Source organism: Tenrec ecaudatus, chromosome 10 (genome assembly GCF_050624435.1).
Source record: "Tenrec ecaudatus isolate mTenEca1 chromosome 10, mTenEca1.hap1, whole genome shotgun sequence".
Taxonomy (NCBI): Eukaryota; Metazoa; Chordata; class Mammalia; order Afrosoricida; family Tenrecidae; genus Tenrec; species Tenrec ecaudatus.
In genome coordinates, this window is record NC_134539.1 from 145,596,186 (window position 1) to 145,618,342 (window position 22,157).

Below are 22,157 nucleotides of genomic sequence, written 5' to 3' on the forward strand. Positions count from 1 at the left end.
GTTGTGAGTGGACTTAGGGCCTCTGCTCATACCCTCCCTCAATGAAAGAACACTTTGTTCTAAGAAACTGGCATTCTGTGATCTCACCCCCCTCCCCCTGGCAAAATCGCTGAAGACACAATGGGTACGTAAGCAAATGTGAAGAGAACTTAGGGTGCCTGGCTACCAAAAGATACAGCATCTGGGGTCTTAAAGGTTGATGTTAAACAAGCGGCTAAGTAGCAGAGAAGTAACAAGCCCATGTGGAAGAAGTACACTAAACCTGTGCGATCGTGGGGTGTGGTGGAGATCAGGTAACAGGTATCAGAAGACTCAAACAAACAAACATTGTTGAGAATGAGGGGAGTTGGAGCAGAGTCCCCAAACCCACCTGTAGACAATGGGACGTCTTACAGAAGGATCACAAGGAAGGAATGAGTCATCCAGGACACAGTATAGCACCAATGAGAAGTACAGTATTCCTCTGGTTCCTTGAGGCTTCCTCACCCCGCACTGTCATGACTCCCGTCCTACCTTTCACTGCGGGCTAAACCGGAGTAGGTGCACTGGTTCGGATGAGATAAGAGCTCACCACACACGGAATCCAGGAACAGGAATGGAACTAGTGAGACCAGGAGGGTAGGGGGAAGATGGGAAGACGAGGGCAGGAAGTGGGAACCGATAGCAATGATCAGCACATCATTCCCACACACACCTCCACCCCAAGGGGCCGGAAAACAAACCATGGGGGAAGGAAGGCCAGTGGTCAGTGTGAGACAGGAAAACAATAATGATAATTTATCACGGTGTCATAAGGGTGGGCAAGGGTGGGGAGAAGAAGAGCTGATCTCAAGGGTTCAAGTAGAAAATGTTGGAAATGATGATGGTAACAAGTGTACAAATGTGCTTGGCACAATGGATGGATGGGTTGTGATAAGAGTTATACGAGCCCCCAATAACATGATTTTTTAAAAAAAGTAAAGTTTACAAGATAATGATGGCAACATATGTACAAATATGCTTGATAAAAGTGATGTATAGATTGTCACAAGAGCTGTAAGAGCCCCCAATAAAATGATCTTTTAATTTAAAAAATTTACAGCCTCAGAAATCTACATTATTCTACCTTGCCCTGTAGGGTCTCTATGAGTCAGAATTAACCCCATGGCAGGGAGTTTGGTTTGAGTTTTAATTCCAGTTCTGATCTCCTAACACCCCTATGGTGGTGCACTGCCCAAGGTTGGTGGTTCAACTCCACCAGCGGCTCCTTGGAAGACTGGCAAAGCTACCTGCTCCTATAGACATTTACATCCTTATATAAGGGTGCTCTGAGTTGGAATCCGCGTGATGGCAGTGGAATTCCCCTGTAGCCTGCTCTTTCTACCACCCTACATTTTCTTTCTTTTTTTTTTTTTCTTTTCCACCCTGCCTTTTCTTCTTTGCTTTTGTCAGTTTTGTTGTTTCTTTTCTCATTTGGGTGGCTGACCACAGCAGCCAGTGGAAGCTTCCTCATATTCTCACGGAAGGTTTTCTTTCCACCCATTTGTACCCCCACCCATTTTATATGCGAGCAGAAAGCTTATTATCACTAAAACTAAAACACCAACAACAAAAAAAGTAAGAGAATTTTAAAGGAAAGGTTTTTGTTTTTTAAAAAGGTCCCAATTCAAAGTACTGTCAGAGAGAGATGCAACTGTCCCGATCTAGAGTATCACATTGGAAACCTTCGGGGCAGCTCTGCTGTGTGTTGCAGGGCTGCTATGAGTCAGAGGAGGCTCGGTGGCCATGGGCGTGTGTTGTATTGTGCCAGGTTAAGTATTGGGCTGCCAACTGCGAGGTTGGCTGTTTGAACCCACCAGCAGCACCACAAGAGAAAGCAGAGAGTGGGAAAGATTTACAGTTTCAGAACCCCTAGGGAGCAATTCTGTGTTGTCTTACAGTGTCACTGTGTTGACATCAGAACTGACTCAGTGTCTTTGGGGAGAACTGATGCTGGGCAATAGTGATTGCTAGCGAAGGCCTACACCATTCTCTGATGAATGTCTATGGCTAACTGGGTCTCTGTCTGATCTGCTATTAGAAACATGGTCAAAATTGGGTTTCATTGTTCAAATTTTCCAAGTCAGTTTTGTCTCTTAGTGAGTTTTGTGTGTCTTTGTCCTGGCAGGTTCATGACTTGCAGAGTGAACTTGATAAAGAGAAAGAAGATACTCAAAAGAAGATTCGTAAATTTGAAGAAGCTTTGAAGTAAGTAAAATTGTGATATGCTCATAAAATTCTGAAAGACTCTTACACAAAAGCAGGAGCCAAATTAAGTAGCTGTCACATAAAGTTCACCTGTGTGTAAGGGCCATCCTGTGGTTCACTTTTGCATCAGTTTCAGAATTTAATTACTTGCTAGTAATTTTTTTAGGGAAAAATCAGTTCATCTGTTTTTAAGTGATAGGAATGTTTAAAATATATATAACTTAGTGATTTCAGATGCTTTCTTACTCTTAAATGAAAACAGATTTTAAGAAAGAGAAACTTTGGTCTTAGGACCTCTTAGATTGTCTGTAGATTTTGTTGAGAAATTTGGACCATGATGTTTTCCTTTTTATATTTGGCCCTGGGTTATTCTGTAAGCAATGCTTAGGGAAGATTTTGTCTTACAATTTAACATTGAAATGTATATAAAAGTGGTAGATTTGTTTCTCTTCTCCATTGATGTGATCAATTGATCCTGACTCATAGTGACCCTGTGGGACAGGGTAGAATGCCCTTGTGGGATTCTGAGACTCTTCTAAATCTTTACAGGCATAGAAATGTCCATCTTTCTCCCAAGGAACAGCTTCTGGTTTCAAACAGCTGCCTTCGGGTTTAGCAATCCAACTTGTAACCCACTACACTACCAGGGATTAGGCCCTACTCTTAGCTAGGTCAGTGGTTCTCAACCTTCCTAATGCCGCGAACCTTTAATATAGTTCCTCATGCTGTGGTGACCCCCCACCATAAAATGATTTTCGTTGCTATGTCATCACGGTAACTTTGCTATGGCTATGAACCGGGTAACCCCTGTGAAAGGGTTGTTTGACCTCAAAGGGGTCATGACCCACAGGTTGAGATCCACTCAACTAGGTTGTCCTAGTTCCTGATTTTAGCTGAAAGATATGACTTACTTGTTAAAGATTGACTGAGTTCTCCCTAAGTCCCAGGCAAGCTGTAGGTCCTTGCCAGAGGATTTTGTAATTTGGTTGAAGAAAAATTTAGGAAAGTTGGGCTTGACAACACTGGCTCAGGATGATGCGAGCCTTAGTGGGTGAACAGTCTTCAGGGTACCTGCCTGAGACTGTGATTCCACAGTGGAGGCTTCCTCGTTCATCACAACCAGAGACAGACAGACAGACAGACAGACAGAGAGAGAGAGAGAGAGAGAGAGGATTATATAATTTTCCCAGGCAGAGGTTTGTCCTAATTTTGTGTGATTTTGTGTGTTCTTTTTGACCTGTTATTTCTGTTTAAAGGTTTGGATAGGCAACAAAAGTAGGAATGGATGAAACCTTCTTATAAAACACATTGACTCAGTGGCTGAACATCTTCAAATGATTTGAACTCTGTCACATCACAAGATATCATTTTTCCCCCCTTCTTCATAAGGATTTCTTTATATCACCAAATATCAATTAAGTAAAATCATAAGAGAACTATAATATTCAATCATTTAAAAACAAATAACTGTTTTATGCTTCAGCTTGAACACTGACACACTAGGGAGGGCATACTGGCTTTCTTCCTGGACGTCATGCCCTCCCTTTATTCCTCATGGATTAGTTTTCTTCCTCTTTAAAATGGGATCCACTTTCTTCCTTTCTTAAATTTACCACACCTTCTCTATCTCTTATTTTCTTTATACTCTCTGCATTGCTTTGTTGATTTTTATAGCATGTTCCTAAAGCAAATGCCTTTAAGTAACAATAAATCAACAAATACTTAGTAGCTACAATGCATTCTGCAGTGCCGCACTGAAAGGAACACAAGGTTTGGCTGAGGTAATCAATGACCTAACCCATCTTTAACCATTTTCTATGGTCCAGGTTAGGCACTTGAAGTACTTAGAGTTATAATTAAGTGTTAAGTTGTTGAGGAGTCCTGGGTGGTGCAGATGGTTAAGCCGTGGACTAAACAGACAGAGGCTGACTGCTGAAACACACCAGCAGGCACCAAACTGCAGGCACCTTGGACATAAGACCCCGGCCATCTGCTTTTAAAAAGGTCAACTGCCTTGAAAACCCGCTAGAGTTGCAGTTCTCAACCTGTGGGTCACAACCCCTTTGGGGGTCAAAAGACCCTTTCACAGGGGTCGCCCAATTCATCACAGTAGCAAAATGACAGTGATGAAGTAGCAATGAAAATAATGTTATGCTGGGGGGTCACCCCCACATGAGGGTCTCGGCATTAGAGAGGTTGAGAACCAGTGCTCTAGAGCGGTTTTCACCAATAGCAACAAGAGCAAGTTGTTGACAAGTGCAGTTAAGAGTTCAGAATGCTTTTCTTTAAGCAGATATTGGTAGTTTGTTTTTTAAAAAAATCTTTCAATGTTCAGTGATAGTGAAAGAACCTTGAAATCCCCAAAGTTTCTGTACAAATCCAACCTAATCATTTTCTGAGCCCAGCCACACTCTGCAGGCATTTGAAGGTTCCTTGCCAAAGACCAGATTTTGCTTGGGAGTTCAGAGAAGCTGTTGTAGAATTCTTAATAAAATCCCGCCGTCGATCCATGTCTGTCGCCTCCTAAGTAGGTGATGTCTTCATTGCCCAGCTGTCTGGAGATCCCCGAGGATCAGGTCCGAGAGTAACAGAGGCGCTGTTTGTGAGGTCCGCACTTCCAAAGAATGAGCACAGGCTGGCTCCTTCCCCACAGGGAAATATGTGGCAGTGGGGGTGGGGGTGGGGATGGGGGCAGTGTCTGCTGCTGCTGGTTTTGAATCTGAAGAATCGTGTTAGGTCCAGCTGCTCAAGACACAGCTCATTTTGCAGAAAGACAGTTAGCATTTTTCTTCACTAAATATACACAATGATAAAGAAAACCCCACCATTAGAATAGGATGTTATGTATTTAGATAGTCGTTCTTTCATCTACTCAACAAAGGCTTACTTTCTCTTTATATGTGGACTGTATGCCAGAGAATATCAGAGAAAATAAGAATCCATGCATAAAAATCCATGTTGTTGATTCAGATTGTGTCCCCACAAAATGTATGTTGGACTCCTGACCCCTATGCCTGAAAAGAGCACATTTTCTCTGTATTATCAAACTCTTCTAAGAAAACGCTATAATTTGAATGGTCGAACACATCCCAAAGTATTCATCTAATGTAGTTATGTGTCCAGGCTGAGACGTTCTTAAGGACCAATCAATTGGTTCTATATTATCATTGTAAAACTCTGGAATAATTCTTTTGAAACTTGAGAATTAGAAAATGATATGTGAACTTAAGCTATAGAAATCTAACAATAAAATGATATTTATGACCAAACATGTACTGTATAACAAAACAGTTTTTGTTCATTTCCATTAATTTGTTTATTAACAATAGAAAGAGACAGATTTCTGCAACTGATATCAGACTACATTGGCACAAGAATAACTTTAAAAACTTGTCACTTTATGTGAGATGTAAGTGAAATTAAGTAGAAAAGTATCAAGTAGATTAAGCAACATGGGAATCTGTACAACAAGCTTTTGTGGAACAGTGGTTAAAGCACTCCGTTTCGAAATGAAAGGTGATTGGTACAAGCCCCCAAGCTACTCCAAGATGCGACAGTCTGCTTCCATGCGGACTTACAGCCTTAGGAACGGTACGGGGCAATTCTACTCTGGCTTTACAGCATCTGGTGTTGGAATCAACTCAACAGCAGTGGGTTAGTTTGTGGGTGTGGGGCAGACTACAGCCCTCTTGATGCGAAGACCGTGTAAACCACTGAAATATAGTGGGAGGAAACTGGGAACACCTCACTGCCTGGAAAGGATCAAAAATGAAGAAATGGGAAGCATAACAGCAGGACAGTCTTCACTCCTTTGGCAATCTGAGAGAGCAAATTCTTGAAGGCCTTTACCTCGAGGTGCCTTTGACTTTGTTCTTCTCATGTCGTGCAGCCCATGTTGTTTTAAGTTGAGATGAATAGAAAAAGAGAAACGAGGCCCTGCTGATAGTACAGAGTTGGGAAAATGAAAAGTCGAAAGAAATTTCTTTCTCATCGCTGTTCTTAAGGAACCCCCGTTGTGCTGTTGGGAAGCATTGCCACTGCTAACCAAAAGGTGGGTGGTTCAAACCCACCAGCCGATCACAGAAGAGATAAGGTTGTCTCCTCCTATAATGATTGACAAAGACGCAGAAACTATATGTAGACTTGCTATCGCATTAACGGCAGTGAGGCTTCTAATTATTCTTGCTTCCTACAGGTCAATGGGGTCAAAGGTCCAATCTGTTCCTGTAGATGCTTAGGAACTATTCAGCAACCTTTGTTTATGATGGATATTTTCAACATTAATACTGCATTAAGTAGACCATTTGCTGCTGCTTGATTATAACTTTTCTTGTTATTGCTGTTAAATTTTGTTTTCCTTTTTTTAAAGGTTAATAATTCAAGAATTTTTATTAGCTGGACTTATAGGCAAAAGGTTAGATTTGATATTAAGACAGTTTCATTAGCATATCATTCACTTATCACACAATTTAATAGTTCAATGCCTTGCCTTTTAAAAAATATATCTATCTGCACTCTCAATTCAACTCCAGGTGGCAAGGGACCAAAATAACATCTCTGAGAGGAAATGCATTAGGACAAAGTATTTTTTTAATTCTATTACTGCTACATCGATACACACTGTCTTCAAACTACAGTGAAGTCCTTGGTCATTGCAGATATTAGCTTTATAAAATAAGGGAAAGCTGCCTTGCTATAAATGCATATGGTTGTATCAGAGATGAGTCTGTCTCTTACTACATGGTTATCATTTTATGTAGTAAAAAATAATGGTTATTATTCTGAGAAAAAGAGATCAAATGACACCTTGCGTTGGGTAAACCTGCTGCACAAGACATCTTTAAAGGGTTGAAAAGCAAGGGTATTACTTTGGTGAGTAGGTGTGCCTGACACGAGGCCATGGTATTTTCAGTCTCTTCTTATGCATGTGAAAGTTGGACATTGGATAAAGGAGACCAAAGAAGAATTGATCATTTGAAATGTGGTGCTGGCGAAAAACATTGAAAGTGCCATGGACTGCCCAAAGAACAAACGAAATTTGGATGAAGCACAACCAAGATTTATCCTTAGACAGGGATGGCAAGATTTCGTCTCACATACTTTGAACATGTTTTCAGGAGAGACCAGTCCTTATAGGAGGCCATCACGCTTGGTAAAGTTAGAAGGACAGCCAACAAGGAAGACCTTTGGCAAGATGGATTGACACAGTGGCTGCAACAATGGGCTCAGCCATAGGAACACTTGTGAGGGTGACGCTGGGCTGGGCTGTGTTTTGCTCGGTTGTACATCGGGTTGCTGTGGGTTGGAACGGACTCAGCAGCACTCACCACCACCATTCTGAGAAGTGATTTCTTTTATTGGAGAAGAAACTAGCTGGAGTGTCAGAGAACTAAAGAGCGCATCTGTCCACATTAGGGTGTATAAAGTCTCAGAACTCATTCTTGCCCTGAGTGAAGAACCAGAGCGCAGTTGTGTATCTTGCGATTGGAACGGGGACACAATAGGGGAGGAATGGCTTGGTGCAGGTGTCCCGAAAGCAAAGCAGAATGAGACCTAATTCCAGGAGGGGAAGGTAGAACACCAAGTGATCAGATAATACCACATCTACATATACCAATGAGGTAAAGATATACAGAAAAGATGTGCATCTTTTCTAAAGAGAAGAGTTGACCTTAACTTCTGGTCGCTTATTTATTTTTACTCAAACAAATAGACCAGAGTCCAAGGGCTCCCGATCCGAGTACAACATTGAAGGGCCTGGAACCAGAATGACCTGCCTGTGCAGAGCTGATCCCAGTGGTCTTTCGCTAATATGACACACCGCCCTTGATGAGGCTCATACCCTGTGTAGGCCTCACCAACTCCTCTCTTCTGTGTTCCGCAAATTCCTCCCATAAATTCTAATCTGGGTGATCTGCATATGGATCAAAGGAAAGTGTTTTGCTGTGCCAATGTCTTTCAAAGCAGGAAAACCAAAGCATACTCAAGACAAGGCATGTCAGCTGCATGTCTTGAGATATCTCGTGGGGCCTTAACCAGGTGAGCCCCCTGTGTTTAGAGAAGTGTAGGCCCTAGGTTTCTGTTCCCATCCCCAGTCAGACACTGTTAATGGCAGATAATGCTTTTCTCTACTAGACAGTGTGCTTTTGAGCCACATATTTCCAAATTTTGATTTGAGCACTCATGTTTAAAATTTTTCAGGGTAGTTGATTTATCAGGGAATTTGATTACTTGTTGAGTATTTTCAATCCCAATGTGTATTTTCATTTCCAATGTGACATATTCTTTGAGCACTATTTTCTAATAGCTCCAGTTTCCCAGCACCTTGAACTTCTAATGAATGACATATGAGTACTTGGAAATAGAGGGAATGGACTCTTTCCTTCAGCATCCGTTGCCAAATCTGACATAACTTTGCTGTGTACATTTCCTCATTTTATTCTCATTTGTTGAATGGTATTTCAGTTATTATGCCACAATATATTTATCCACTGTAAGCATCTTGTCACTAAGCATCTTGTTGTTAGGTGCTGCTGAGTCTGTTCCAACTCCCTCCGGGACGCTACACACAGCACAAGCCAACACGTGCCCTTCGTTGTCCTCGCGGTTGTCGTGTGTGCAGCCACCGTGAAGGACTCCCTTCAATGAGCCTGTCTTCCTCTAGTCACTGGTTCCTCCTGGTAACATGTCCAAAGGACGACATGAACTCTCACCATCGTACTTCCGAGGGGAATTACAGCTGTGCTTCTTCCAACGCAGACTTGCTGTTCTTACACCAGCATAGGTGATGTTGAGAGGTGGCGAGTGAGGAGGATATCCTAGAAATGTCTGAATTCATTTTAGATTTTATTTAAATAGAAGTCATTGAATTACACCAAAATAGGATTAAATGTGGAACCAGAAGTTGATGAGTTATTGCTGATTTGTTTAAAAGGTTAACTCTTTGTCACTGCCATTCAATTTCTAGGCTAATCTGTATTTGTTTTGTCATCTCATTGTAATTGCTTGTGATAAAACAGGCTCATCAAGCGTCCATGAGGTGGTAACTCTGGATACCTTCATTGTCTGTATGAGAAACTTTTCTAAGTATTTAGTTTTCCCTTAAAAAATAACAACTGGAAAATTAGTAAATTTTTGTTATAGGAAATATGAAAATTGTCAGTGCACAAGTAGTTTGTAATCCCATCTATTTTTGCACAATTTTAATTCTTCTGACTAGCTATTTGAATTCTGAGTTCTTCTTATACCCTATTTTACATTTACAAAATTTTCTTTGCTCCTATTTTCTCTGCTTTGAATTTTGATTCATTTTACAAGAATTCTGTTGGGGTTTTTATTGGATTTACTTTTATTTTTATAGGTCAGTTTGACTCAAAATAAATTCCTATTGTATTGGGTCTTTCTCTTCTGTAGATATTTTATATCTTTCCAATTAATGTCTAATATAACAACCAAACCAAATCAAATCCACTCCTCGGCCTCAGACTCTCACTTCTGCTGCTGGTGGTGCTCCTCTGTCACTTCTCTGGTGTCACAGCTTCTCCTAGATCAAGGAGGTTCACTGCTGGGATCCTCGGGTCCAGCGATGCACTCCACTCCTGGCCTTGACTGGTAGTGAGATACCTCACTTCTTGCTTCTGCTAGGGTTCACTTGATACCCAGCAGGATAGCAATTTCCATGAGTCCATTTAACAATCCTTCACAACTGAATCCTCTCGGTGCCTTCCCCTACCATCTCATAAATAAAGCCATTTGGTCAAAGAAACAGAGACAATGGCTAGAAGAGCCACCTTAAATAATTCAATAATTCACTACAGTGCACCCTTTAACTATTCCTCCGTGCTTTTCTCCTCCGATATTTTCTGTGAGTTGTTGCCTTTGTATGATCTATCTAAAGGTTGGAATGAAGTACCAGTAGGTGTTACTCAGAAAAAAGGCATGCTGGAATTATACAGCTGCCAAATATTTTTATTACCTAGATCCAAAATCTTTTATCTGAGGTGGGGGAAGTACCTTAGTGCCTCATTGTCTCTGGTTCCAGATCCTGAGGCTGATTTGTACTGGTTCTCCAGTGGACCCAGGTAGATAATTTTCATCAATCCATTTCCATTTGCTTTGTAGTTATTAGAGATTTCTCTTAGATTCTGCAACTGGGTTGTCTGTTTGCCTCAATTTTATTGTTATTGGGATATTTTTAATCACCCTCCTCCACTCTCTCTCTAGGTGTTTCATTGAGTGTAAGGAGAGAAATCAATGCGAGATTTCCTTTGATGTATAGAAGGATGAGCATTATCCCTAACCGACTTTTAAAATAGCAATCTTTCTGATAGACAATGCACGTATGTACACACCCAGCTCTTTTATTGTGGTGAACAGAACCTAGGATAAGCCAGTCTCACCATTTTTTAAATCATGTATTGTGATTTGCTTTATTTTCATTTGTTGGTGAATTTGCAGGACTGATATCCAAACACACAGAGATCTTTTCTGTGACCTTAAAACCTTAGGTCTTATTTTACCAAAAGAAAAAGAGTCCTTGATCTCAGCTTGCTTTGTGGCCTTTTGCCTCTCCTTCAAGAGGATGGAGTGAGGCATGCAGCGCTGTGTGTCTTCCTGAGCTGTGTAACACGGTTAGCTTCCTGCAAAATTAATAAGTGAATCAAAGGCTGATTCAAGATCTCCCAAATGGTGGGTTTTTTTTTAAGTTCCAGAAAATCATCATATTCTCAGTTGCTGTGAGTGTTCTTTGATTTTTCACACCATTGACTATATTCTTTATTAATATAGCAGACTACAGGCAACTCCTTCTGAGCTTTTATCTCTCTCAAAAAAAATTTTTTTTGGCACTATTGGTTTGTTGGGTGTGCAGGGAAGCGTTTGTCATCACGTTCAGATCAACAGATGGTCCTCCTCTACCTCTCTAGTTAACTGTCACTAATCACATGCAAAGACCATGCTAGCTCCGATCTGGCAACCGTGGGTGAAGTAGTGTTGCTCATGCCCTTAATGTCCTTCTTTTGTACCTGACCTTCTTATCCTGAGTTCTAAGGTTGCATCAGTCCTTCCACAAATCCTTTGCTCTCACAATTATTGCATCTTTCTCCAATTTATAGTCTAACCCAAGGCCCAGTTGCTGTCACTGAACACCATTGTTTTTCATGTTTGTTTTTATGTTCAGTAGAGCTGGTTCCAACTCATAGCCACCCAATGTACAGCAGGATGAAACAATGCCCAGTCCTGCACCCTTGTCACGATGCTTGATCCCATTGTTCCAGCCACCGAATCAATCTATCTCCTTGAGGGCCTTCCTCTTTAATAAACAAGACAACTTTTCATTGTGAATTGGGTGAAGGTTTACAGAGCAGATCCATTTCCACCTGACATTTCATCCATGTTTTGCTCTATTGCATTGTTTGCAATCCCCATGATGCAACCACACTTAATCCTACTTCCTCCCTTTTGAACTTGATCCTTGGTTAAAGGTTGTCCTTTTGACCTCAGATGGCTGATTCTTCTACGGTGTGGTCATCCCAGGGATGTTATTGTTTCACTTATCAATCTTTTATTGGTCTGAAATAAAATCTTTGGTTTTCCGTAGTCGTTGTCTAGCCATGTGTATACGAGGTGCTTACCTTGGCTCGAATTAGATGCACCTTAGTCCTCCACCTGACATCTGGCTTCTGAAGACTTTACGGTGGTTTGCTCTCTGGTCTTGGCAACTGTCCCATGGGTATTGCTTTGTGAATCCAAGTGAAATTCAATCGTTGACACCATCACTATTGTGTATGTTTCTCATGATGTTGCTATTGGGCCATTTGTGAGGATTTTTGTTTTATGTTGAGGTGTAATCATACTGAAGGCTATAGTTTTTTAAGCAGAAAATTCAACAAATCCTCTTCACTTTCAGCAAATGAGGTGATATCATCTGCATATCACAGGTTGTCAATGAGCCCTCCTCCAATCCTGATGCTGCTTACATCTTCATCTATCCCAGCATCTGGGATCATTTGCTCGGCATGCAGATTGAGTGCTTCAGGTGAAAGGATACCACTGTCATGTAAACCATACAGTGCCCCTTGTTCTTTTGGAGCTCCAGCTTTGCGGTCTATGTCCAGGTGTCACGAGCAGAAAGAAATGGTCTGGAATTCCCCTTTTTATTACCCATAGTTTGTTATGATCCAGCCACAAAATTACTTTTTTACAGTCAGTATAACACAAGTAAAGATATTTCAGGTTATGAGAGGTTTTTGTACAATGAATATTTAGCAAGTCTGAAGAGTGATCACTTTTAAGGTTTGATTGAAGCTGAAAAAAATTAAAACAAGCCCACAAGAGCCAAAGTTTGAGCATATCTTACCTGAATTTAACAGGTCATCCAAAGAATAAACCAGCTAGACATTTGTCAGCTCCTGTGTGTTTTCTTCTACTTGTGTGATGGACCATCTCTTGTCTTTTGGGATTCCATTTTCTAAACCTCTTTAATTAGTCTCATGAGTCACTGGTTCTGCTTTTACAGTTGTTGAATGTTTAAATGTGTTTGTGTTAACTGCTTTTTCTATGTCTTCAAGTTCACCAGTATTTTCTTCAGTGGAGTTTAATATGCTTAAATCCTAGCCAATAAATTTTGACTTTAAAATTCTGGACATTTCTTTCAGTTCTTTTAAATATCTTATTTTTGCTCACATTTCCCTCTGAATTCTTGACCCTACTGATTGCACTTATAATTGCCATGTAAGGTCCTATTCTGCTAATTATATCTTCTTTGTCACGTATAGATGTTATCTTGACAAAATATCATTCATATAGATTTCTTACTCTATTTGTGGAGCTCAGAAAAATAGTGATCACAGAGTTGAGACAAGACTGCAATCACCACATATGCTGAAAACAGTGCTGATTTAACTTCAGTATTCCTTTAAATTTAAGTTGTAAAAGAAAAGAACAAATTCAGTAACAAGCCTAAAGTACTGGAAAAACCATCATGGATGATGGTGACTTCTCACAATTATATTGGCTATTAGATACTCTGGTTTTGTCTTAATTTTTAAAAACACCTTTTTATTGTGGGTTGGTTGAGGCTTACAGCTCAGTTCAGCTTTCCAATCAATGATTCATGCACATTTTGTGTCCTATCATTGATTGCAATCCCTTTGATGTAACATCACTTCTCCCTTTTCCTCCCACTGTTTCTTGTTTTCTTGCCCGCATCTTTCCCAACCCTTCTGAACTTTGTCCCTGGGTGAATGCTGCCCTTCTGATGTGAAGTGGCTGGTGTTCTAGCATGTGCATATCTCTGTAGTGTTTTCATTCCCTTGTCCTGTTCATTATGTGGTTGAAAATAGGGGCGAGTTCATCTCCAGACCTTACAAGTGACCAAAGGTCATAGTCTTGGGGCTTCTACCAGTATGCTTACTCTAGTTTCTAGATAAGAGATTCAGGCAATCATTTTATTAGTAATGAATTCATATGGACATCCTTAGGCAGATTTTCATCTTAACTGTACATCTCTCTCCAGTTGTGTTACCCGTTACATGTTCAACATAATGGCTTGTATAGCCATGTAACAGAACTCATCAAGGAAGTGGGTGCAGCATAAACTATGTGTAGAGATGTGCAGTAGAGGGAGTAGACAAAGCAAACGGTGAAGATGGATCCAGCTTAAACAGAAAGGCCAGATGGAGGCCGGGTTGATGGGGAGTGGAGCGTGTGCCTTTTGCATAGGCACAGGAATGGCTGAAGAACTGGCAAGCAGTATGCTATATGATGATACTGACGTTAGAAGAAGACTTACTGTCCTGAAGATCTCTCAGCCATAGGCTAAGCTTTGAAGGAAGTACAGAAAATGAACCGGTGGAGTAGAGGTGATTTTCTGGCCAGAGGGGATAAAGTATTTCAAGGGCTTGAATCTGATAACATGATAATGCCCGAGGATGAGGTCATAAGCACAGCGAACTGACCTGCTTTCCTGGTGGAAAGATTTCCTCAGACCATAATATTGAGAAGCAACACCGTGGCAAGTCGTTTTTAACCTTCAAAAAGAGCATGCTTTTATTTATTTAGTGGACTTCTTTTGTTCTTCCCAAAATCTCCTAGTCCCCAAAGTTTGGTGCCATGGAATTTAACAGTGGCGGTTTAAAACTGATGACACTTTGTTAAAGAAGGGGACCCCTCCAGTTTTTCTTCACTTAGGTGTGGACTACACACATGTCACGGCACTTTGAAGAAGTGTTCAGTAATTTGAACCATATCTATCTCTGTTCTTAGTGAGGAATGAAAATACCCCAAAGGAGGTTTATGTGGAGTAAGCTAGGTCTGGAAATGGTCTGTATCGAAAGACCTAGTGGCCTTTTGATGTCTGATTCTTTGATTTGGCGTTTTCTTTTTGAAAGGGGCGCTATGTGATTATAATTAGAAACATTTCAGGTTCTTTACTTACTCGACTAATTGCTCCTTAGCGTGCCCTATTATGACAAATCATGTAGTTGGTAATGGTAATGGTCTTTGAAATGATCGCTAAGGAGAGTCGCCATCTTTCTGAGAGAATGTTTCGATTTATGCTAGTTTCACCACGCTCTCCGTGTCTACTCTTGTTTTAAAGCCGGTTGTGTTGTACAGCATGTATTTTTTTTCGATAATCAGATCCGTTTCATTTTGATCATATTCTGAAGCAATTGCTGGGAATGTAATCGGTCACTTTTCTTATAATTGATGCCATTATATTTTAAGTTGGTAATTACCGCTGGAGGAAAATAAGGGATTGCCAAGGATTTACATTGATTTTTTGTGAACTGATTTAAAACGCATTCCATTTTCCAGAGATGTAAACATTTGTGTTATCTGGAGGAACGATACCCCAGGATGTAGAAAGTGTTTGAAAGCTCTGAATATTATTGTCTTCTCAAGATGGCTTTCTTAAGCGTTAGCAGGGGGCGGGGGTCCCAGCTGCCGGTCTCTTTTCTCCGCTCTGCGTGAGCATCTGAAACCATTTTAATTCCAGAGCCGTCGGAGTTTCCAGTTTATTGTAAACATTCCTTAGCTCCAGTGAGCATGCTGACTTAACCCCCCTCTCTAAGAAACACAACGTGAACCTTGAGCAGAAGACAGAAATATGTGGTGACTTCGTTTCATGTCGAAACAAGAGAAGCTCTATTTTATGAAGTATTTCTCTTATGAAGTATCTTCACAGAAGTCTGCAATCCGTCTGCGCCCGAGAGAACATGAGGTGCAGTGCGTGAAATGAGTGTCGGGATGTGTGATGAGCAGGAGGCCTTTTGCTGACAAGACGCTTGTGACGTTTTCAGAAAGCAGATTTCACTTCTAATGTGGCATTCAGAGGTTTACTGGGTGCTGCCTTAAGCACTGAGATTGGAGGGTCTATTTATAGTAGTTTATATTTTGACCTTCTTTAGTGTTGCTAAAATAACAACTTATTTCAGCAATAAAAGGTAGTGAAAGATAACTCCGGTAGGAAGTTTAAGCTTATAAAGTATAAGCATTAAAGAAGCCCAACCAAATCCACTGTCATCAAGTCCATTCGAACTCATAGTGTTCCTGCAGAGGGTTCTGAAAACTGTAATTCTTCCCAGGAGCAGACAGCCTTATCTTTCTTCAATGGGGTGGTTGCTAGGTTTGAACCACTGACCTTGTGGTTAGTAACTCAGTGTGTAATCTACTGTGTCCCTAGGGATCCATGTAGGTAATTATGAGATATGTGTGTGTGTGTTGTTGTTAGGTGCCATTGAGTCGATTTTGACTTGTAGTGACCAGGTAAACAATAGAATGAAACACTGCCCGATCCTGTGTCATCCTCACATTTGTTCTTATGTTTGAGCCATTGTTGCAGCCAGTGTGACAATCCATCTCGAAGGTCTTCCCCTTTCTCACCGCCCCTCTGCTTCACCAGGCATGGTGTCCTTCTCCAGGGACTTGTCTCTCGACAACATTACTAAAAATCCATGCGATTAAGTCTCTCTATCCTTGTCTCTAAGCAGCAGTCTGACTACACTTCTTCCATGACAGATTGGCTGGTTCTTTTGGTAGTCCATGATACTTTCAATATTCTTTGCCTACACCACAATTCAAAGGCGTCAGCTCTTCTTTGGTCTTCCTTCTTCAATGTCCACTACTTGTCTGCCAGTTTGTTGTACGATGGTGGCATGTGTGTTGCTTTGAGGCTGGAACTATGTCACTGGTATTTCAAATGCCAGCAGGGTCACCCCACCATGAACAGTTTCAGCGGCATTATCTGCACGAGGAACACACCATGAAGAGGGATTAGCCACTCGTTGACAACACTATGGACAGAAAACAGTATGGACTGAAGGCTTAATGAGCCGAAGTAGAGCATTGTCAGAGATAGTGGCAGAAGATGAGCCGGTCAGGTCAGAGGGCATTCAAAATATGACTGAGGAAGAGCTGCCGTCTCAAAGTTGACCATGATGATGTGAATGGAATAAAGCCTGTGGTGCCTTCATTTGCTGATGGGGCACGACTCCAAACAGCTGCAAAACTCTACTAATAATCAGAGCTTGAAATTAGGATGTATGAATCTAGGAAAATTAGAAGTTGTCAAAAATGAAACAGAACTGAGCTGAAGTGGACTGGTACTGGCCATCTTGAATCCGAAAATCATATATATATTAAATGACATATATATTACATACTTATTACATATATTATTTTACTTTTAGCCCCAGCTTAGGACTGCCCTCCACATAGCTACAGGGTCTCTTTTTGGACCCCTTTACCCCTCCTTCCCCCCCCCAAGCTGATTAGACATAGCTGGAATCCAATCTGACCCAAAGACAGCGGTTCTTCTTTTCATTCTGAGGTTCATAGAGGTTAAGGTCACTCAGCTGGTAAGTGGAGGTGCCAGGATTAGAAACTTCTTGTGTTTGATCTTAATGAGATTCTGCCCATGAGTCGTGGAGCTTTGTCTATTCCAGTTTCCTTTCAAGAGAGAGAGTCCCCCGAGATCACCCGTCTTTCTAGATGCGTAGCCATTTTATTTAGCTAGGAAGAGGGGAAGGTATTCTAAACCTTTATTTGAACAGCCATTTATCAGACATTGTTTATGCCAAGCAGAGAGGAAGAGATGGGGAGACATCTTGCCAACAAGGAGAGGTGGAAGGGGACTGTCCAGCACATTGACAACTGCTTCCCCCAAGTCCATGATCGTCAGTGCTTGGGGCAGAGAGCAAGGCTAATAGAAGGTAATTCTCAAAAGAGCTGAAGTGGTTCCCTCCAGGGTCAAGTGAGGGAAGCTGGGACGGAACCGAGTGGACTCTCATCAGCACACTTGTCTGTACGTAGTGAGTCAGTGGCCTCAGCACCACAGCATTGGCAGCATGGACACTTCAGGCCCATTTTGTTTCAAGGAAAGCTAGTGTAGATAGATAATAGGTCTGGGCTTTCTCTGTTCCTTCCGAGAGGACGTGCCGGCTCTTGTCCACCCCTTATGTTTCACCGTCTCTTTGTAAGGCCGTGTCTCGACCTGGCAAAGGTTCCTACGTTTCCTTAAGATGAGTTCTCTGCAAGGAGCATGGTCAGACCAAGATGCCACGGTCCCTTTTGCTAAGTCAAAACAGAGCAGTTTGGGACTCAGGCCAAGAGCTGTGAGCCCCACAGCTGACAGTCTGGACAACAAGCCAAACTCCCTGCCCTCAAATTGGCTCCGACTCCTGGCGACCCTATGGGGATAGACTATAGCTGCTCCCCAGGGGTTTCCGAGCCTGTAACTCTTTCTGGGACTAGAAACCACCTCTTCCTCAGAGTGGGTGCTGGTTTCACACTGCTGACCTTGCAATGAGCAGCCCAGTGCCATGAGGGCGCCCGAATCCCGAAACACTCCCAAATTAAGACTCCCACTATTTGTACTTTAACTGAAAAAAAAAAATCATTTTCTGAGAAAGATTTTCAGTGCCTCTCTTTCTAGTCTGGTTGTGTATTTAAGGTCTTAAATGAATGACTGCTGAAGACAAACGTTTCCCACAAAGTTTTATATGCATTGTTTTATTTGTGGTTCATTTCCTTTTTTTCATAATTAAATCATTTTATTGGGGGCTTGTACAACTCTTAGCACAATCCACACATACATCCATTGTGTCAAGAGCTTATGTACATTTGTTTTCCTCATCATTCTCAAAACCGTTTCTTTCTACTTGAGCCCTTGGTAGCAGCTCATTTTTTCCCTTCTCTCCTCGTTCCCCCTCCCCCATGAACCCTTGATATTTTATAAATTATTATTAGTTTGTCATATCTGACACCGTCTGACATCTTCCTTCACCCACTTCTCTGCTCTCCGTCCCCCAGGTAGGAGGTTATATGTAGATCCTTGTAATCCGTTCCCCCTTTCTACCCCACCTTCCCTCCCAGTATCGCCACTCTCACCACTGGTCCTGAGGGGTTCATCTGTCCTGGATTCCCTGTCTTTCCAGCTCCTATCTGTACGAGTGTACATCCTCCGGTCCAGCCGGATTTGTGAGGTGGTTTGGGATCGTGATAGTGGAGGGGAGCAAGTATTCAAAAACTAGAGGAAAATTGTATGTTTCATCATTGCTATGCTTATTTGTGGTTCATTTCGAAATTCATGATATTCAACATGATTTAGCGTTTTCATCTCCAAAGAAATTTCTTTTATTGACTGCCACCTGCCAGAGTTAGGAAATTTATGAATGTATTCCTGCAAACACATGTATGAGGGGCTTCGAAAGTTTGTCGGAAAGCTCCATGATCTTGTAATTCCATTGTATTCACGAACCTTTTGAAGCCTCCTTGTGTGTATTTGCATGCGTATGTGTATGAGTTTAAACATACTTACCACCTGTCGGCCACTTTGCTGTGCACTGGTGCCTGGTATGTTGCTATGAGATACTAGAAGCTACCCAACTAGTATGTCAGATATTAGCAAGGATTTCAGAAATGCTCAGGACTAAGCCAGACTAGGAAGAAAGACCTGAATTTAGATTTCTGCAGTGTATGACATCTATGTGTTTATTGTCAGATGTCATCAAATTTGTCCCGAGTAATAGGGGCCTTTTGTACGATAGGCAGAAACACTGCCCGGGCTTGTGTGATCCTCACGGATCTTGTTATGTTTGAGCCCGTTGTTGCAGCCACGGTGCCAGTCTGTCTCGTTGAGGGCCTGCCTCTTTTTGCTGCCCTTCTCCTTTACCAGTTTTACTAATTACATGTCCAGTCACATGAAACAATGTCTTGCCATGCTTACTTCTAAAGAGCATTCTGGCAGTCCTTCAAATACTTTCTGATTTATCTTATTATTGTTTTTATCCATACGTTATTTATTTAAAAGAGTGTTATTAGTTGCTAAATATTTGGATGTTTCTCAGAAGTCTTCCTTCTATTGACTTTTTAAAATTTAATTCCACTTAGAACAGAGAATTTACAGTGCACAGCTTGAATTATTTGAAATTGCTTGAGACTTTTGGCCCTGCATATCAAGGTCTGGCTTGATTAATGTTCCATCTGGTCCCTAAAACATTATACATATGAGGGGGCTTCAAAAAGTTCATGGAAAATGCCATTGCCTATTTTCCAGGATTGAAGCTCCCTAGCCTACTCTGCTGTGGTTGGATGGAGCTCTGAATGCCTATTAATTCAAGTTCAAATGTTATAATGTTCAAATCCTGTTGATTCTTGCTGATGGACTGGTTGTTTTCTCTTGTGATTCATGGTACTGTCAGATGCAAACATTGTAACTCTCTGTGTGTCCTCTCTGCTTTCTGCATCGCCTTCCATCTTTCCTGCTTTCTTTTAGATCACGTGAATTATTTTGTTGATGATTTTTTTTGCCTATTTTGTTGACTTTGTTAGCTTTCATTTCATTTTATTATTTCAGTGGTTGCCTCAGGGTTTATAGGAAGCAGTGTAGACTTACTCCAGTGGCCCCTCACATGATGTTGTTCCAGTGTATACATAACCCTCCAAATATAAGCGCATCCACATAGGATCTCCAAGTGCTTTTCTTCCATTTCTTCTTTCCTGATCTTTGTGCTATTATTTTGTGCATGTTTTCTGATCCATTTGTTATAAACCCACCCTTACATGTTTATTGTTTTTGTTTAAATAGTGATACATTCTTAGAAGATTTAAGGAATGTGAAAAACATCTCCTGTATTTATTCATACGCAGTTCTCTTTATAAGTGATCACCATTCATGTCTGTTTGCCCACTTACTATTTGATAACATATTTTCCTTCAGTCTGTTGATGAATTTTCTCAGTTTTTGCATGTCTGGGATAATATTTTTCCTTAGTTTTTAAAATATATTTTCTTTGTGTATGGAGTTCTTGATTGACAGTTGACTTTCTACCCACCCACCCTTACCCCCTGTGCTTTAAAGATGTTGCTTTATTGCGTTCTTTCTTGCTTGTTCCCACTGAGAAGTCTGCTGCTGTCCGTATTTCAGTCCTTATTACCATGTCCTTCTTTCTAAACCTGCTTTCCTCTTATTGGTCCAGAGGTTCTGAGCAATTTGAATATGATGTTCATGATAGTGCCATGAGTTAAACTAGTCACAAGGTTGGTGGCTCAAGCCCACAAGCCACTTCATGCAGGAAAGGTGGGGGCACTGCTCCTGTAAAGATTTGCCGTCTCAGAAAACCCTACAAAGCTGTTCTGTTCTGCTCCACAGGGCCAATATGAGTTAGAATCGACGGGATGGTAGGTCTTGGGGGTGGGGGGGGTGGGGGGGCAGCCATGGTGAGGTTTGATTCTTAGCTTTCTTTTGGTTCTTGCACTTGGAATTTGTTGAGGTGCTTAGGTGTGTGTTCTCATTAAACTTGAAAAGCTCTCCATTATTCTTTAGGCCTTTGTTCTCATCCTCACTTCTCTCTCCTTTCCTTGGGACCTCCAGTTACACATATGTGGGGCGGCTGAGAAGCTGTCACTCAAGCTCTGTTCCTGTTGGAGAGTTCCCTGTTCGTTTTGTGAGGAGCCCTGGTGGCATAGTGGCAGTGTGTTTGGCTGCTAACTGCAAGCTTGTCAGCTTGAAGCCATCAACCGCTCCTTGGAAGCACGATGAGAGACTTTCCACTCCCAGAAAGACGGATGGTCTCAGAACCTTGCAGGGCAGTTCTGCCCTGTCCTGCAGGGGCGCCAGGATTGAAGAGATGACCACGAGTTTGCTTTAGTTCCAGTTGTTGCTTTCGCTCTGTCTTCAAGTTTGATAAGCTTTTATTCTGCCATGTATCATTTGCCTTTCACCCTATCTATTGTATTTTCAACTCGCATATTATATTTTTAATTTCCAGAATTTCAATCTGGGTCTTTTTCATATCTTTCATGTCCTACATTTAAAAGTGTGGAAGAGCCTCATGACAACTACTGTAATGTACTGCGTGGCTGAAAAATCTCAGGTTACTTCCTTTTGCCTTTAGAATGAGATCCCTCGGGCCCTGGCTTTGTATGATCCCTGCTTACCTACTCAGCCTTGTCTCCCCCATCTCCATTCTTGATTTCATCATATCAGCCCCTGTGCTTGTCGTAGAATTACCTACAGCCTTTCCCTCTGCTGAAATACCCTTTTATCTTCTCATTTGTTTGCCACAAGTCAGAATCAAGTGGATTGCATCTAGCAACAAGAGGTAGCTTTGCCACTTTTTAACATTCTCATTCTAGGGTTTGTTGTGTTCTTCTGTTAGGTTATTGTTGTCGTTAGGTGTTCTCGAGTCGGTGCCATCCCATAGTGACCCTATGCACCACAGAATGGAACACGGCCTGATCCTGCACCGTCCTCCCAGCTTGAGCCCGTTGTAGTCACGGTGCCAGTCCGTCTCTGTGAGGACATTCTGTTATGCAGACCCTTAGTGCCTTGTGTTGCTGCCTTGTTCAATGAAACGAGCATTCATCTTGAACATTGGTGGAATTTAGTTTTCCTTCTAGACCCCTCTAATGCTCAGACTTGTTCACAT

At 41.6% G+C, this 22,157-nt stretch overlaps 1 protein-coding gene across 8 annotated transcripts in view; it reads left to right on the forward strand.

Annotated features, from left to right (window-relative positions):
- CEP112 (centrosomal protein 112) overlaps nucleotides 1–22,157 on the forward strand; it is a 469,815-nt gene that overhangs the window by 122,163 nt on the left and 325,495 nt on the right. For all 8 annotated transcript variants that reach the window (XM_075562120.1, XM_075562124.1, XM_075562123.1 and 5 more), the window contains one exon: nucleotides 2,147–2,226. In XM_075562120.1, coding sequence (XP_075418235.1) covers nucleotides 2,147–2,226 — 80 coding nt within the window. The remainder of the gene's footprint in view (nucleotides 1–2,146; nucleotides 2,227–22,157) is intronic.